The 18195-nt window shown below is 52.7% G+C and overlaps 1 protein-coding gene across 2 annotated transcripts in view; it reads left to right on the top strand.

The window, feature by feature from the left end:
* The window catches only part of RPS6KA1 (ribosomal protein S6 kinase A1), a 38613-nt gene that overhangs the window by 15949 nt on the left and 4469 nt on the right, over positions 1 to 18195 (top strand). For both annotated transcript variants that reach the window (XM_032710081.1, XM_032710082.1), the window contains 14 exons: positions 6150 to 6203; positions 10814 to 10930; positions 12018 to 12099; positions 12353 to 12433; positions 12991 to 13070; positions 13650 to 13756; positions 14311 to 14348; positions 14466 to 14608; positions 15160 to 15230; positions 15473 to 15561; positions 15774 to 15838; positions 16733 to 16835; positions 17427 to 17554; positions 18002 to 18127. In XM_032710081.1, the coding sequence (XP_032565972.1) occupies positions 6150 to 6203; positions 10814 to 10930; positions 12018 to 12099; positions 12353 to 12433; positions 12991 to 13070; positions 13650 to 13756; positions 14311 to 14348; positions 14466 to 14608; positions 15160 to 15230; positions 15473 to 15561; positions 15774 to 15838; positions 16733 to 16835; positions 17427 to 17554; positions 18002 to 18127 (1284 nt within the window). The remainder of the gene's footprint in view (positions 1 to 6149; positions 6204 to 10813; positions 10931 to 12017; positions 12100 to 12352; positions 12434 to 12990; positions 13071 to 13649; positions 13757 to 14310; positions 14349 to 14465; positions 14609 to 15159; positions 15231 to 15472; positions 15562 to 15773; positions 15839 to 16732; positions 16836 to 17426; positions 17555 to 18001; positions 18128 to 18195) is intronic.

The following is an 18195-nucleotide window of genomic DNA, read 5'->3' as shown; positions in this document are numbered from 1 at the left end:
TTAATGCAAAAGTAACTCTGTCTTATAAAAATGCAGTGAGCCAGTGGTCAGACCCTCACTCTGAGCAGGCAGCCCTGCAGTGGTGCTGGATCCTGATGTTTGGGATGATGCTGGAGTGAGAAAAGCAGAGCCCACAAGGTTTCATGCCTGGAAGTGAGGGCAGATGTATGGGACAGGAAGGATGTCCAGGGAATAAACCTGTTGGAACACGTGCAGGGGAGGAGGACAGAACCTCCTCTTGGGCAGAGAGGATTCTTAATCTACTTGAACTTTCAAATTATTGTTTTCTTTTAATTGTGTGTGTGGTGTGTGTAAGCCTGAAAGGTGTTTAATCCTCGAGCACAGCCTTGACTCTGCAATGCCCACTGAATTAGATCAAGTGAAACTCTCCAATTCTCCCAGGTGGCTTTTTTTTTTCTTATTTTTGGCAATTGAATGAAACTGGTGGGATCTCACAAATTGTTCTGCTTGGCTGGACTTTTGTTTTCAACTGCTTACTCTGACCTGGCTCCTGACCGGGCTCAGGAAGGTGTTTTAAAGATTTATTTTACTTCTCATTATCCTGCTCTGACTTTTTTAGAAATAAATTCAATTCATATCCCCAATTTGAGTCTGGTTTGCCTGTGATGGTATTTGGTGAGGGATCTCTCCTGGACCTTATCTCAACCCATGAGCCCTTTGTTATATTTTCTCTCCCCTGTCCGATTGTGGATGGGAGTGAGAGAGTGGCTTCGACATCCAGCCAGGGCCAACCCACTACGGCCTTTTTGGTGCTGTGACTCGGATTCATGAGGATTTTGAGACAAGGACAGCACTTGGGAGAGGCAAAACAAGTCCTGAGCAACGTCAGGGAGTGGAATGATCACGGGGAATCTCTGTTGTCATTGAGGTGGAGGGACAAGGGGCGGATTGTGTGTAAATTTTCCACTTTCGTTCAGTGTTGCGGTGACGTTAAATTGATTTTTGTGGGGTGTGGCGGTGCTGACGCGGTGGTGGCAGCTCAGTGTGTGCAGCGCAGGCACCTGGTGACACGTCTCAGCTCCCAGGAGCAGCTGGGGCATCCCCCTGAGGGCAGGTTTCCTGTGGGGGGTGCTCAGATTTCCTGGAAGTCGGTGGAAGGCAGCAAAACCAGTTCAAATCTGCAGCTGCTGGCACGGCCAACTCACCGTCCCCTGGCCGAGGGCAGCACTTCCTTCTGTGGCAAAATGGCTCAGCCTGAGGCACTGCTTCCTTCTCCCCATCCCACCCCCTTGCACAGGTCCAGCCTGTGCCCTGTGTGGGGCTGGTGGCTCTCTTCAGACACAGGTACCCCAATCTGAACCCTTCACTTCAGTGTCTCTGCTCAGGGGAGGGACAGTGGTGCTCAGGGACGAGCATCCCACAGGTTTTCTCAGGCTCCCAAGGGCACTGGAGGGGATCCCCCACAAAAGTACAGACAAAAGGACGAGGTTCTGGCCAACCCTTTGCTTGCAAATGAGACCAAGGGCCAGCCCTGCCCAAATAAGGCCTCTGCAGGAGGGCAGGTTGTGGCTGGGGAGGTTTCTCTGCTTTGTTTGTTCCCCTTTTTGAGAACCACCACTTGGAAAAAAAAAAAAAAAAGCTCCAGGCAGAGCAGCCTTTGCTCTCCACAACAGCAAACATCAGCCTCGCTCCCCCTGCAGAGCTGCAGCACCTCTTGCTTCCCACTGACTTCAGGCTCCCTCCACAGCAGGAGCTGCTGCTCCACAGGGGGTTTGTTGCTCTGGAGCAGGTCCCATAAAATAACTTCATGCAGAAGTTTGAAGTGTGAAGCTCCCACACTCCTGAGTGTGAAGCTCCCACGTTCCATCACCCAGGAGATGGCTGTGCTGGAGGGGTCTCAGGTCATCTTCACCCAGTGCCTCCAGGGCAGCAGCTGAAATCTCTGCTGGGACACCCCCTTGGCCTGGCGTGGGGCACCATTCCCACTTGGGAAGTGTGTGGATGTGACAGCAGCTGTCCCTCCTCAGGCTGCAGTTCTTCACACCATCCCCTTCCTGTTTATGAAACCCTGATCCTTCCCTCCCAGTGCTCAGTGGGCTGTAACTGGATCCTTGGCAGGAGGCAAAGGCAATCCCTGGTTATTCTGATTTAAATCTGCAGGGCTTGCGAGTGTCCTGTTTTATGGAGCTGCTGTTGGGAAGGTGGAGGATGCTGGAGGTTTGTCCTACGTGGAATTGGATTACAGGATTGGGAAGCATTTGTGTGTGGCAGCACTGGGTTTGGGGATTGCCTTTCCTAGTGCTGAGGTGCCAGTGGCAGCAGGTCCATGCAGAGTTTACAGCTGGGTCTTGGCTTCAGTGCCAGTGTCCAACCCACCACCCCTCAGGCAGTGTCTCCTCTTTTCCACAGGCAAGGGGGGAAAAGGGGGGATGTTTTTGAGCTAAAAGAGGGGAGGTTTAGATTAGATACAAAGAAGAAGTCCTTCCTTGTGAGGGTGAACAGAGAAACTGTGGCTGCCCCATCCCTGGAAGTGTCCAAGGCCAGGCTGGAGCAACCTGGGCTGGTGGAAGGTGTCCCTGCACATGGCAGGGGGTGGAACAAGATGGGCTTTAAGGTCCCTTCCAGCTCAGCCTATCCTATAACTCTATGATTCCCTGCCCCATCTCAGGGGTTATCTGCTGTATCAGGTCCTTGGGACGCTGCTTTGGGGCCCCACGTGAGGTTTGCACACCCACATCTCATGGGAGGGTTGCACAACCCTGTCTGCTGGCTCAGGGGACAGATCCTGCACCGAGACACTGCTCTGTGCTCTGCTGCTACACAGGCAGCTCTGTGCTCTGCTGCTACCTTAACAGGGACAGAGATGGGAACTGGCCAAGTCAGGCAGTGCAGACACAGGGAGCAGAGAGGGAAGAAGGGTTCTGGATCGGTTCTCTCCCAATTTCCATGTAAGCAAGGAAAACAAGGAGCCACATGTGCACTCCCAGTTCCCTCAGGAAACCAGCCACATTCAGCTGTGGCTTTCAGCACCTTCAGTGTAACAGACTTCTTCCCTATGTCTAATCTAGACCTCCCCTCTTTTAGCACAAAACCATTTCCCCTTGTCCTGTCACAACAGGCCCTGCTAAAAACTCTGTCCCCATCTTTCTTGGAGCCCCTTTAGGCACTGGAAGGGGTTCTAAGGTCTCCCTGGAGCCTTCTCTTCTCCAAGCTGAACACTCCCAGCTCTCCCAGCCTGTCTCCAGAGCAGAGGGGCTCCAGCCCTTGGAGTATCTCCATGGCCTTCCCTGGCCCTGCTCCAGCAGGTTCATGTCCTTCCCGTGCTGATCCAGAAGCTGCTGCCTCCTCTTGGCCCCTTCTTTGGAGAGCTGCAATTCCACTGATCCTGCAGGGAAGAGCATCCCTGCTGGACTCAGCTTTTGCACTGCTCAGAGCAGGGGCAGGGAAATTTTGAGGAAGGAAACTACAGAGACTCTCAGCTGCTTGTTGCTGCCTCGTGTAGTGCCTGAAGTTGCCCTTTCTGTGCCCGTTTTTCCTGCGTGGGACACGGGGCACTGGCCTGATCCTCCTGAAAAGGCAGCTGAGATTTGCTGATGGCTCTTTCCCTGCCTAAGCACCCGTAAAGCCCGTCCAGTGTTCTCGTTTGGCCGCCGCATTGTGCAGCCGTCGCCGCACAAAGCGATTTCCCCACACGAAACTGCGGTTTCCTTTCAGCAAAAACTCCCAAAATACATCCCAGTGACATAACCACGGGGTTCTCGTGCTGTGCTGGGCACTGCTCCGGGCTCCAAGCTCGGGAACCAGCTTGGGAAGGATGGGAGAATAACAGCCTAAAGCTTTGGAGATGCTGAGGCTCCTCTTCCGCAGCAAGCCAAGGATCCAGGAGGCAAGTGTCTGATAAAATATCTGCTCTGTCTCTTCTGCAGGACACAAGAAATCGGGGAAACGCCCGATTTTAGAGAGCCAGACCTTATCCAGGGTTAATTTACAACTTCTCTTTTGGAAAAAAAAGGCATTTTGGAGGGTACAACTGCTTTCTAAGAAGTGTCTTTCCTAGGTGCTGCCAGATTTTGGGAGTGTTTTGGGACCCAGAGCATGTGTTGAAGCAACAGAAATTAAAACAGCTTCTGGTTAGTTGTTGATGAATAGGAAGGGAAATGCCAAGAGCAGAATCTGTTTCGAGCTTTTGCAGGGTGGTTGTTTTTTTTTTTTTCCTTCTTCCTTGCATTTAGATGTGACGGTCTCAACCAGCAAAGTGACAAAACGCGAGCAAAAACAAAACCTGTCTCTTGGCTTCTGGCTTGTAAAATCCTCCCTCAAAAAAAAAAAAAGGGGGGCAGAAAGTGGGAAAGAGGACTCGTATTTTGAACTTGGGAAAAAAAAAAAACACCTCAGTATGCCCCCAGCCCCTGATCTGAGGTGGCTCAGCCCTCTGTGAAGGCAGCATTGGGAAGTTTGGAAAAGTTGTCTCCTCCTCTGACTTGAGGGAACCTCTCAGGCTCAGCCCTGGCTGGTGGCTGGGGGTGTCTTTCTATTTTCCAGGAGCAGCAAATACCATTTCCCAGCAGTGCAGGGATCTGTGTAAAGCACCTCTCTGGATGCTGTGGGTGATGGAAGGTGGCTGGGAGCTCCCAGGAGCAGTGTGTGCTGGAGGGATGGACCTGCAGAGACATCCCTTGTGCGAATGAAATCCACCCGTCCCCATCCCAGGCAGGGTCTGGTGCCTGGTCTGAAGGAGCCAGGAAGGAGCTGGTTTCCTGGGGGGTGGGTGGGATCCTCGGGGAGGGGGTTTTGCTGAGGTTTTTGTGATCACTTTTCACTCAGGAAGGGGTTCAGTTGGGGTTTTGGTGGATGTTTCAGCCAGCTGCCCCGGCATCCCCTTCCTGCAGTGACAGCAGCAGGACAGCCACCTTCTCCCAGTCCCAAAGAGATCCTGCCTGCTCCTGCAGCAAGGGCAGAGCAGTGGAGAGGAGGAAGAAGAGGTGACTGCAGGGGTCCCTATGATCTGGAGTTAAAAATCAGTTAATTCCTAGCCCTAATCTCACTGTTCTCATGCGGCTCCTCCCGTTCCTCAAGGCTTGCTTTTCCTTCTCTTCTCCCTCTCCGTAGCTCCTGTCCCACTTCCAGGTCACTCTGTGCCCACCCAGTTGTCAGTGCTGGCACTGTGGGCTCCATCCTGCTCTCACACTTCCTGAGAAAACACCAGAGAAGTCACAGCTCGAGTCCCCCTTTGCTCCCTGCAGTCACATGTTTTATCTCACCCACAGCCAAAGACTTGAACCTCTCAGAGGAAACGTTTCAAGTCTGATTTGAGGGGTTTTGGGGGGTGGTTTTTCTATTCAAACTTGCCTCGTGAGCTAAAAACCAGGGGAAAGAGTACCTAGATGAGATTGCAAGTCTCTGTACCTTCATCAAAATACATCAGGCTTGGGGACTGACCTTGCAAAAACTTACTGATCTTGCAAAAACTTACTCCTTCCCTTAAGTCTGAGTTTACTGGAGGAGAAGGAGCCGTTTCCTGACTGAGAAGCAGTTCTTTTCTGAGCTCCCCTTAAATGCTTCTGCATCTCTCCCTATGAGGGTTCACAGACTCACATCTGGCCCCAGAGGCAGCATAAACTGACATTTCTGATGCTTCTGGGGACGTGTCAGAGCAGCTGGGCTGGCCCTGCCCTGCCCTCAAGGGATGTGGGGAGCTCTGGTATTTGAGTATGTTCCTCCTGGTTGCTTTAGAAACTGCTGAGTGTGCCCAGGAGAGAAGCCCAGTCTTTGCCATGGGGGTGCCAAGCTTCTCTGCAGACCCAGGACAGATGCTTTTGGAGCTTGTCCAGGTGTAGCAGAGAGTAAAATCTGATCTAGACATTAATCAACCTGCCAGAAATTAATTCTCTCTCCTTGGTGCTCTGATTCTTGGGGGACATGTGTAACCAAGTGCCAGCACCGTGTCCTGAGCGCTCTGTCAGAGTTTATCAAAGCCAGTCAATATGAATTTATGCAACAGGAGCTGGCTCCAGCTGCTCTCCTGGAGCCACCACACAGCTCAGAATCACATCCCGAGGAGCAGTGGCTGGTGGGACACCACCAGTGACTGTGAACAGCTCGTCTGGTCTTGCTGAACAAGTTAGTTGGGAAAAGTTTAACAGAATATCACAGCCCCTCTGGGCTGATGCTTGTCTGTTCTTCCACAGGTAAAATCCGACATCACCTGGATAGAGAAAGACCTCGTGGACTCAGCAGACAAGGTAAGAGAGCCCTTTGCAGTGGGACTCATCCATTTCATTTGCATTTTGCCCCATGACGGGGTCGTCCCACGTCAGGGACCTCTCTGAAAACAAAACCCTTTCCTGCCACCCGCCCCTGAGAGCTGAGAGCTCTGTGGGACTGCTGGTGCAGAGAACAGCTATGGCTCACGTGACATCCTGGACTTGGCTTCATCCTCCTCCTCCTTCCTCCCCACACCAGCCCCCTTTCCGTGCTGTCGTTTGCGTCTCCTGTGGTTTTCTGATCTTGTCGCCCTGCTGGGGTGGGCACTTTTAGTTGTGTGGACACAGCAGGGGGGGGATTTTATCGTCTTTTTCTGAGGCTCCTCTCCCCACGCTGGTAACACAACGTGGAAAATTGTCTTGGCTGGGACAGGATTTATCAGGAGCTGGCTGCTCTCCCACACTGAGCAGCGTGAGGCTTCCCTGGAAGTGGTGATGCTTGTCTTTGGGCAGCACGCTGTGGACACGGTTTCTCCTTCCCTAGACTGTGGCAGGGTGAGGGAGGTTGGAGTTTTTTGGGGCTCCTGGCTGTGCCCAGCAGCTGCAGGTGCTGTTCCCAGCTCCCTGGGCCTCGCCAGCCACCGAGGTTCCCACCGTGGAGCTGGGACCAGCTGCCTGGCTGGTATTAAGTCATTTGGTTCTTTCACTATCAGTTCTCAAAAAGCACGTTCTGGGGGTGGAGGAGGCAAGACAGTCATAATTTGTCTCTCTGGTCCGAACCAAGATCCCCTTTTCATCCCCTGTGCTCTCTGCAGTAATTCAGAAATAACACTGACACAGGGCTATTTCCAACTGCAAAGGTGTGTGGGTGTCTTTTGACTCATTTTGAGGGGTTTCTTTCTTACCTGCACACCCCAGGGTCTTGCTGTGGAAAACATCTGTCTGCCCTGATGGAAGGGTCAAAGGGGAACAGGTTTGGAGGGGGAAGGAGGCAAAACAAGCCCTCTAAAACCTCTGCTCTGTCCTGCCAAGAATCCGAGCCACGATGGGGTCGGAACCTCTGCATCAGAAATGCCCTTAAAAACACCTCACATGGACCTTCCCAGGCTGTTCTTAGATAACTACAGCATCCATAGCAAGGAGTCTTGTGCAGCATTATGCAAGTGAAGGACTGAATTCAAATCCTAGTGATGCCTGTGGGTTTGATTCACCCTGAATCCCATCATCCCTGTGCCCGTGTGAGAGCAGAGATATGTGCAGCTCTCCGAGGTGGTGTCACACTTCTCTGTGGGTTCTCAAGAGCTTTCCTCTTCCTTTTTAAAGACAAAAGTGGCTTCTCAGAGTTTTGCCCTGTTGTGGAAATACCTCAAAGCTCACAGCCTGACGTGAAATTCGGGCAGCACTAGATGGAAATCAATTTAACTAGACCGTGTGTGTGTTTTCTATCAGTGTCTTGTCTGAGCCAGGGAACCCAAATACGAACGAGGAGCCATGAGATTATTATTTTTTTGAAAAGGAAACCCAAAAAAAAAAAAAAAAAAAAAAAAAAGAAAAAAGCCCCAACCACAAGAGCTGTTGCTGGGGAGTGGGAGAGTGAACCTGCCTCCGTGTGACCGAGTCTCTCGTCCCCACTGCGCATCTGCCACCGCCTCCAACCACCTGTATCTCCTCATCCGGCACCCTGAGCCCCCCCCAAAGCCCTGGGAGCTGGCGGGGGTGGCGGTTCCTGGGGCTGGACGATGTGGATCGGGATGGGAGGATGGAGAGCGACCCTAAACTTCCTCGCCTCTGGGCGTTCCTCACGCTCTGGCTGCAGAGGAGGCACCGAGCCAAGCCCTGCAGCCTCCAGCTGCCTGCCCCCAGCCAGCTCACCAGCCCGGTCAGTACCACGGCCCTGCCTCCCTCTGCTTCCCTTGCTCCCGCTGGCTGATGCTCCCGAGGGATGTTCGGAGCAGTTCTGGCTCGTTTCTCTTTCTCTGCTTTCTGGGATGGTTTTTTAATGGTGCCATCAGAAGAAACTTGTCTCGGTGTGCTTTTGTGCTGGACTCTTGTGGTGTGCTGCTAACCAGGCTGTAAGAGCTGCTGGCCAGAGTCCTGAGCGTTGAATTCCAAGTTGCTGGACGAGTCCATGGGAGGGAAACACTCCCTTGTGTCAGCAAGATGCCAAATGGCATCTCAAAGTGTTTCTCAGTGTCTCTATCAGCAGTGTCTGAGCTGGTGCCACTTCTGGCCTCGTTGGTGTGTGTGGTCTGGCTGTGTATGCAAACCCTGCCTGCCCTCAGCTGCAGCTTGGGCTGCTGAAACCACTTGCAGTTGAACATGCCAGGTTTTGCTGTTGCAAAGAATTCCCACAGCTGTGGAAACACAGCTCTGCTGCTCCTGAGGAGCTGTGGTAGGAGGATCACAGGATGGTTTGGGTTGGAAGGGACTTTAAAGCTCATCTTGTCCCACCCCCTGCCCTGGGCAGGGACACCTTCCACTATCCCAAGTTGCTCCAAGCCCCATCCAACCTGGCCTTGGACACTTCCAGGGATGGGGCAGCCACAGCATCTCTGGGCAACCTGTGCCAGGGCCTCCCCACCCTCCCAGGGAGGAATTTCTCCCTAACGGGTCCTGGAGGGTCCAGATGCCTCAGAGGTGGATACAGGAGTTCATTTTAAATGTTCCTCTCAGCATAGGTGTGTGATGCTACGGGGTGAAACATGTGTAGTTGTACAGGTGCTGGTGATGTGCAGAACTGGTTTCTCTTTAGTGTTTTCAGGAAGATGAAGGGAGGGGAAAAACGCACAGCTTCCACTGGTCCCCTCCTCAGGTCTCTTCCTGCTGTGGGGTCACTCCCTGGAGAGCTGGACTAGCAGGAGGAGACCTCTTAGCTGGCTCCTGCTCCAGCTCTTGGCTAGAGGTGGGAAGCTGTTTCTCGTGGCAGCTTTCTGCAGGGACTAAGCCTCCAAACGAAACCAGAAATGTAAAGTGGCTGCTTTAAGCAGGAGATCACAAGGAACATGAAAACATGTTGTTGCAGGGATTATAGGATCCTTCTCCCCTGTGATCACTGGGGCCAGGGAAAGGCAGGATAACACCAGGGAGCTCCTCTGCCCCTGCCCCCTCCCCGTGCTCGGGTTGTCCCTGCTGCACCCCTCTGGAGTGTGGGCTCCTCTGCCAGCTCTGAGTGTTTGAGGAACACAGCAGAGAGCAAAGCCACCACCATGGAAACCAGAGCCACTTCCTAAGCTAGAGAAAAGCCCAGCCTGGGAGCGGGGAGGGAAGGGTGGGTGCTCAGTGCAGGTGGGCAACCACATCCGCAGGCACTGGGAGGGTGGGGAGTGGGCTGGGGCAGAGGAGAGGCAGGGCCTGGCACTTGGTTCCTGTTGGACTTAAAAGCTGCTTTGATTAGGTGGTTCCTGACCAAGTGTCTGAGTAGCTTTACTAAATAAAGCGTAATTTCTTTTTTTTTTCCCCCCAACTCCGCAAGGGGGAAAAACGAAACAGTGGTTGCAGCTTTCTGCAGCCTCTGATGGCCACGTCTGCCCAAGGGTCAGGGAGAACAGAGCTCAATGCACTTTGGAACATAATTGCTGGCCTTTGAGTCCAAAAAGCAATATCCATATCTGCACTGGATAACGTGGGAGGGAAGTGCTGAGGAGCCTGGACTTGCCCTTGCAAGATGTCCAGCTACAAGGGATTTATGGTCTGAGTAAGAGTCATGTCTGTAGGATTGGGAAGTTGAGTCCAGCCTGCCCTGTGGGAGAGGGGCTGGAGCAGGTCAAGCTCAGAGGAAATCCAAGTTCAGATATACTGACTAAGCATGATAAAGAGAAGTAGAGGGAAAGGCACAGATGGAAGACTAATACTATAAAAAGTCTCAATGTATTTGGGATGCAATAGAAAGCAGCACAAGGTGGTTTTTTGGGGGGCTTCAGCCATCAGAGGTATGGAAAAGGTTTGCTGGGAACAGGAGGTGTTGCAGCATCACCTCAGGGTCTGTGGCTGTGCTGGAGTGCTGGCCTAGCTCCGTTGATGAGTTTATTCTATTCATGCTGATTAAATCTATTTTTTCTTCTTTACTTTTTTTTTTTATAAGTAAAATAATGTGTTTTAAACAAAACATGTGCCAGAGACCTTGGCTTCCCCTCAATCTTCTTGAAGCCTCGAGTCTGTTAAAGCATCATCTGTATGTGCTGAAGATGCACTAAGACTTATGTTGCAGAGTTGCTCAGATTGCCGAGCAGATGGGCTCCAACATGTCTGATTTTTGCCAGCCCTGGCCCTGTTTTGACAACAGTGCCGTATTTTTTTTGTGTGTGTGTTGTGGGATTTTTTAGTGGCATAAACACTCCTGTTTTTGCTACCAGTGCCTTAAAAAGGAAGGTGCTTTGCAAGCACTCTTCTGAAATGCAGTTCAAAGCCAGCGCGGCACCCGCGGTGAGCGGAGCCGTCGGGAGAGCACGGGGAGTTTGCCAGGGCTGCCTGGTGCTGCCTGCCCCTGACTTATTTATTCCAGATGTTGATACCTGTGACAAGCACCAGCTTTCATGGTTCTCTCAGATGTGGTTGCTGGGGGTCTGTAGCTACAACCCTTGTTCCATAATCCGATAGAGCTGCTTTCCCTTGTTCAGGAGTCCCAGCCGACCGTGTGCCCTCTTTTCCAGGGAGAAGGTGTCGTGCAGGAGTTCAACATCACACACCATGTGAAGGAAGGCTCTGAGAAGGCAGATCCCTCACAGTTTGAGCTGCTGAAGGTGCTGGGACAGGGCTCCTTTGGCAAGGTGAGATCACTCTTTCCTATATGCCATGACAGAAATGATTTTGATGACAAAAGGGACTGTCCCCAACAAAAGCACTTTCCTGGTTCCCACTGGACCATGAAAATCTGATGGATGAGCCCAACTGAGCAAATGGGTGCTTCTAACCTGGAAGGTGACTGTGGTGATGTCCAAATTGCCCTGTAATTCCTTTTGCAGATGGTCAGGAGGAGAGCAGGAATGTCCTGCTCGTGAATTCAGGTGTCACACAGGGCAGAAGGGCCTCCTGCAGCTCTTCAGCTGCCTGCCAAACTGTCAGTCAAACTGAGGGCTTGAAGGGCTCAGGCATGTTCCTCCCTTCTCAGAACTGTGTGCCAGGAACTGGTTCTAGTCCCTGTTTATGGTCCAGTTTCCCTTCTGTGAAGCAGGAAGGAAGTAGCCTGTAACTCTTATCTATTTCAGCATGTAAATAATCCAGTCTCTTACAGACCATCTGCTGGCACATTAAATCAGCTTCATGTCAATCAGTTATCAGCTGACAGGACTGTGTGCTGTTTCCTGGGCAAATGCAGCAGAGGCTTTGTAGAATCAGAGAATCATTTGGGTTGGAAAAGACCTTTGAGATCATCCAGTCCAACCAGTAACACTGCCAAGGCCACCACTTGCAGGTGGTGTGTTTTTGAAGCTGCCTAAAACCAGGTAGAATGAGACACCAGGGAAAGGAAGGAGGCAAAAATCCAGAGGATGCAGGACCTAAATAATAAGGAGTTGATCTGACTGACAAACCAGCAGTTTTTGTGGTACATTGAAGCATCAGTGCTTCCAGCCACAGCTCCCAGGCATCAGCCAGAGCCCCACGGGAGCTGCAGGAGTGAGCAAGAGGTGTGGAAGGCAAGAAGAGGGAAGTGCAGCATGAAAACACAAATGCTGCAATGGCTGGAGGTGGGGGGTGAGAGGAGTCCACACACAGCACTTCCCTGAAAACCCCATGGGGTTTCACAGGAGGCACAGCTGCTTTTTAGGGTTACTGTGAGGTCTGCCACTTTGGGAGGCATCCAGCTCCTACTGCCAGTGTTTAGTGCTTGCTGAATGTGTTGTTCTTCTGCCTCAGGTTTTCTTGGTGAGAAAAATAACACCACCAGACAGCAACCACCTCTATGCTATGAAAGTGCTTAAGAAGGCGACACTGAAAGGTAGGAAGGAGACTCTTACTGTGATGTTCTGATCCTCCCTGACTTAAAGAGCGCTGGGAAAATGTCACAGCAGTCCCGGGGTGGTTTAGGTAAAAGAGGAGCATCTTTATCCCAGCCAAACAGCCTCCTTTTCTCTCCATCTGCAACAGACCCTTGGCTCAAGCTGCCTGGTGCTCAAGGGCTTAAGGCTGAGGACAGGACTGGGGGACTCTGAGGCTTTTTCTGTGTCTGAGCTGTTCCTGTCTTCCCACAGTGCGTGATCGACTAAGGACAAAGATAGAAAGGGACATCCTGGCTGATGTAAACCATCCCTTCGTGGTGAAACTCCACTATGGTGAGTGTGGGGCTGTTTGGGATGTTGGGAGAGGGGCTGCAGGCTCCAAAAGACTCTTTGCTTTTAAACGCAATCCCCTTAACACAAATCCTTTCCTGGAAGGGTCTGTGCTCCCATGCCTGCTCCAGCTATTGAATGGGGAACAGAGAACAGACCAGGAGAAGAGGTCGAAACATCAAATCCTTGGGATTAAAACATTAAATCAGGAGAAACTGAGAAAGTAGAGTTAATTAGTCAAGCTAGAGTCAGCTTTGTTCGCTGTGAAGTGACCAGTGCCTCTCCTGGGAAAACAGCCCTTTCTGTAGGGCTGGAAGGGAACCAGACCCCCATAAAAGGAGGATTTTCTGCAGTGCCAGAGTGCTGTGGTGAGCTCCCATTTCAGCAGCACAGACAGGCCATCTCCTTTACCTCAGATACCAGCCCTACCTGCGTTTAACCCAGTAACCACGCAGGGCATCTGCCCAACTGGAGCCACTGGGATTTAAGTGATTAATGGAACACCACGGGAGCCTTCCCCCAGTGGAGGGGTCTGATTCCCGCTCCGGCTTGTGTTTCAGCATTCCAGACAGAGGGGAAGCTGTACCTCATCTTGGATTTCCTCAGAGGAGGTGACCTTTTTACTCGGCTTTCCAAAGAGGTGGGTATGCTCTGGCATCTCGGTGGGTTGCTGAGGCTCCCAGTTCATCTGTGCTTAATGGCCTGGAGAAGGGACTCACCCCTGAGAGGGGTGGAAACAACCTCCAACCTGCTGCTAGTCCACAGCTGGCAATGGGAGAGGGTGTTTTGGGAATCCTGTGTTCTGGCAGGAAAGCAGCAGCACAGGCAGCAGGTCTCACCTCTGCAGCAGCTTCTGCTGGGCATCATGTTAATAACAAAAACCAAAAGAGGGGAGATTTATATTAGATGTTGAGAAGAAATTGTTCCCTTTGAGAGTGGTGAGGCCCTGGCACAGGTTGCCCAGAGAAGTTGTGGCTGCCCCATCCCTGGAAGTGTCCAAGGCCAGGTTGGATGAGGCTTGGAGCAACCTGGGCTAGTGGAAGGTGTCCCTGTCCCCTTCCAACCCAAACCATTCTGTCATTCCATGAATGGGTACTTTAGGATGGGGGGTGAATTCTGGGAAACTTAGAAACAGCAGGAGGGGACAACATGGACATGAAGGGTCTCACTGCTGGCACTGTGACCCCAGCACCTCTCCTCTCCTTGTCCCTCCCTGCAGGTCATGTTCACTGAGGAGGATGTGAAGTTCTACCTGGCGGAGCTGGCGCTGGGACTGGACCATTTGCACAGCCTGGGGATCATATACAGGGATCTCAAACCAGAGAAGTACGTGTGGCCCAGCTGAGCCAGGGATCCCAGTCCTGCATCCAGCCCCGAGCCTGTAGCCAGCCCTCCACACAGGCAGGGCTGGAGGATGGCCCAGGGCCAGGCAGATGGGAGGTGGCAGTGCCAATCCAAGGCTGCTGCTCCTCAGATCAGTGGTTGTGGCCAGGAGGCAGCATATGTGCACCACGTGTGTGAACAGCAATCCTTGGCAGCCTCTGGGCTCCAGCTTTAAGCAGTTTGAGAGCCTTTGGGGGAAGGAGGCACCAGGCTGGGCCTCTGCATGGCTTGGTTCTCCTTGCCTGGGGTATGTGGGGATCAGAGCAAGTGCAACCTGTGTGGGTCATTTGTTCAATGTGAAGCTGAGGATGTAGAGAGAAGGGAGCTGCTCCTCATCCCTCTTATGTCTTGGTGGTGGAGCTTAAGGCACTGGGAGAAGGGACAGATAACTTTCTCCTCTGGATTTTGGCAGCACCTCAGACCATCCACTGCTGTGATTGTTCTCACCAGCCCTCACTGCAGACTGTAACAACTTGTTTTTTCCATTCCTGCTGTAGCATCCTCTTGGATGAAGAAGGGCACATCAAACTCACAGGTGAGGGACTCCACAAGGCCTTGGGCTCCTGCAAGGTCGGCTCTTGAAGTACAGAGCTCCTTGTGTGACTGCTCAGGGCACGTGGGGGTGTGTGCTGATGGGCTTTCTCTTGTGTAGATTTTGGCTTGAGTAAGGAGGCCATAGACCACGAGAAGAAGGCCTATTCCTTCTGTGGGACAGTGGAGTACATGGCCCCAGAGGTGGTGAATCGCCAGGGCCACTCACACAGTGCTGACTGGTGGTCCTACGGGGTCCTAATGGTAGGTACCCAGCCAGCGTGTGCGGGCACTGGGAGGAGCAGCTGCTCCAGCTCTGGAACACCCAGACACGGGTCTGTGTGTCTGCCAGACCTGCTGACCTGGGGTGTTCCCCACCCTCCCCAAAGGGCTCCATAAGGGGCTGTCCCGGCGCCCAGCCAGGAGCTGGGTGGGTTTCCCGTGGGAGGCAGCGCTCCCGAGGGGGCTGTCCCAGTGAGCTCTGGGATGTGGGGTTCCTGGGGTACGTGGGGGTGTCCCGTGTCCACCCCAGCGCCGGGATGTGGGTGTCCGTGCAGATCTGGTGCCACCATCTGGCAGCTGCTGAATCCCAGGGCTCCCTCCCGCAGGAGCCGGCGCTGGCCTGAACGTGTTCCCGCTGCACAAACCTTGTGATCCGAAGCTCCTCCTAAGAAAACACGATACCTGTGAGCTCTGTTAGAGCCAGGCTTGGGATCCCTCAAGCTTTTCACGAGCAGATGAAGGGGCAGTGAGATCTGTGCAACCCTCAACCTTGCCCAAACATGACCTCCCCCCTTTTTCTCTTTCCCTCCCAGTTTGAGATGCTCACCGGTGCGCTGCCCTTCCAGGGGAAGGACCGTAAGGAGACCATGACCCTCATCCTCAAGTAAGAGGAGTTTCTCTCTCCTGCCTGCATAGGAGGTGCTGCTTTTTGAGCCGTGTTGCAATTTGGGGGCTCTTGCAATTTAATGGCGTTATTTGGCAAGCGGTTTCCTACCAACAGTTAACTAGAAGGGTGCAGTGTAAATGCCAAGGGGATGACTGTGCTTTTTGGGGGTGGAGGTGCTGCAGTCAGCTTGTGGCTTGACTTCTTTAAACCTGCAGCTGATTGCAAAACTTCCTCCCCAGAGCGAAGCTGGGCATGCCACAGTTCCTGAGTGCTGAGGCGCAGAGCCTCCTGAGAGCCCTGTTCAAGAGGAATCCAGCCAACAGATTAGGTAAGACAAATGTCTGGTTTCCTTCTAAATACACCTGATGCCCTATCGGGGCCTCTCTCACCCTCCTGGGTCAGCAGCGTGTTCACGCTTGTGCTCAGTTAATGGTTAGTTGCAGCCAAGTTCTCCATCGCCCCTGGCTGTGCTGTGTCCACGATAGTCACCCTCACTTTGTCAGGGGTTTAGTGCAACGTGCTCCGTGGTGCATCTTGCAGGTTCTGGACCGGATGGGGCGGAAGAGATCAAGCGCCATCCTTTCTACTCCACCATTGACTGGAACGTGAGTATTGGAAACCCTAAAAGCAGATTTCCTCACCGTTCAGCGCCAGCAATTCACTTCTGGCAGCAGGAATAGTGTGGTCAAGGTGCTTGACCAGCCACCAGCCCCTGTCCCCATCCACTCCAATAATCCTTCCCGAAACTAAAATTCTGTTTGTCACAGAACTGTTGCATACTTGGGTTGCCTGTCACCTCACCTCAGATCGAATTTACTCATCCGTCAGCAGAGAAGTGCAGGTTTTAATTGGGGTTTGGCACAAGGTTTGTCATGCACTAAGTGGGAAGGAATCAGGGAAACGTTCCTGGCGAGGAAATCAGGGCAATCACTGAACTGGCATTTCCCAACTGCTTCTGGCCAACTCCCTACTTTGCCACACAATTTTGTTTCTTCCCTATTTTCCCTTACTCGGTCAGGGATTTGAAGATCACTCCTAATACTTCCAAGGTCCCTGCAAGCTGCTAGACTGACTCTCCAGCAATGCCAGTAAAGCTTATTTCCAATTTTTGCTTCAGGAAGCAATTTAAAAAGGCACTTGTGGGAGTTCTGGGATATGAATGTCCTCCTAATGCATCTCCTCTGGCCATCCCTGGGGAGATACGTGTCAGCAAAGCCCTAATGGGAGTCAGGAGGAGGTGGGAGAGCCTGTCAAGGAAAATACTTTATGGATGCTGCACTTGGAGTGGGGGCAAGTTGCCTATGGAACACTTATTTTCTTGATTTAATATATGATGTAATATTTCTCCACAAACTGACTCAAAAGCAACCCACCAGCCGAGAAGTCCTCCCTCAGGCTGCTGAGCTGTAGCTAAATGCTAAGCCAGGGAGTTTTCACAAAATCTCTGTCCTTCCCTGCCTTTGCACCCTCTGGAAGGATGCACTCTCTGTGTTTTGCAGAAGCTGTACCGCAGGGAAATCAAGCCCCCCTTCAAGCCTGCAGTGGGCCAGCCAGACGACACCTTCTACTTCGACACAGAATTTACGTCGCGCACGCCGAAAGGTTTGTGTGACTCCACACGAAGCCAGAGCTTCCCGTGTGAGGTGATGCTCTGTGGTTTAATATTTAACACCGCAGAGCATCTGGTGCCTGCAGGGCAAGGTTTGCCTCGGGCTGGTGCTGCCAGCTCAGATGGTTCCAGCACTGAGGGGGTGGCCCAGCCATAGAGATGTCGGGCTCTTCTCACGAGTAAGGCGAGAGGAAATGGCCTCAAGTTGTGCCACGGGAGGTTTAGGTTGAATATTAAAGAAAATTGCTTCGTGGAAAGGGTTGTCAAACCCTGGCACAGCTGCCCAGGGCAGTGGTGGAGTCGCCATCCCTGGAGGCATTTAAAAGACATGTGGATGTGGCACTTGGGGCCACGGTTTAGCAGTGGCCTTGGCAGGGCTGGGGGAATGGTTGGACTCGCTGATCTTGGAGGGCTTTTCCAACCTGGATGACTCCATGATTCTCTGTAGGGTGTTAGGGGTAAGCTGGGTGCTGCTGGTGTGGCTCTTGTCTGGAATAAATGCAGCATCAGCCATAGCTCCTGGGAGCGAGGGGAAGGCTTGCAGAACCAGCCTTCTTCAAGCCGTGTTTCCACCCCTGTTGCAGATTCCCCAGGTGTCCCCCCCAGTGCGGGGGCCCACCAGCTCTTCCGAGGCTTCAGTTTCGTGGCGACCGGATTGATGGAGGATGGCAAGGTGAAACCTGCCCAGCCCCCCCTGCATTCGGTTGTGCAGGTAGGAAATGGAGACACTGGAACAACTGTTTGAAAGCGCAGAGATACTCCAGGTCTGTGCCGCCCAGAGCAGCTCTGACAGGAAGCCCGAGGCGGTGTCTGTTTGGAATTCTTGCATCCTGTTTTTCTTTCATTTCCACTGACTGTCACACTGTGCACAGGTTGGCAGGAAAACGCGGGGCTGTGGCTTTTCCTCTCCCCACGTGGGTCTGTGCTGGTGGGGGGTCTGTAAATGCCTGTGGGTTGAAGGTGCCACCCAAACACACCGAGCAGACAGTGTTATCCCACTGACCTATATCTGCCTTGTTCTCTTCTCCTCTCTCTCCCAGCCGGGAGGAGAAGCTGTGGGATGTAGCAGACAGTCTGCCAGCTCTGCCAGTTAACTCATCACATTGCACAAACCCTTCCCTGAACCCTCCCAGCTCATCTCTCCTCTCTGCTCCTGCAGCAGCTGCACGGCAAGAACGTCCAGTTCAGCGACGGGTACGTGGTGAAGGAGGTGATCGGCGTCGGCTCCTACTCCGTGTGCAAACGCTGCATCCACAAAGCCACCAACATGGAGTACGCAGTCAAGGTCAGAGCCCTGCCCTCGGAACTGAGCTCCCCTGATAGATTTTTGCCCAGAGAAGCTGTGGCTGCCCC

The sequence above is a fragment of the Chiroxiphia lanceolata genome, chromosome 24, assembly GCF_009829145.1.
Source record: "Chiroxiphia lanceolata isolate bChiLan1 chromosome 24, bChiLan1.pri, whole genome shotgun sequence".
NCBI classification, from domain to species: Eukaryota; Metazoa; Chordata; class Aves; order Passeriformes; family Pipridae; genus Chiroxiphia; species Chiroxiphia lanceolata.
The sequence above is the reverse complement of the archived record's forward strand: the minus strand, read 5'-3'. Positions and strand labels throughout refer to the sequence as shown.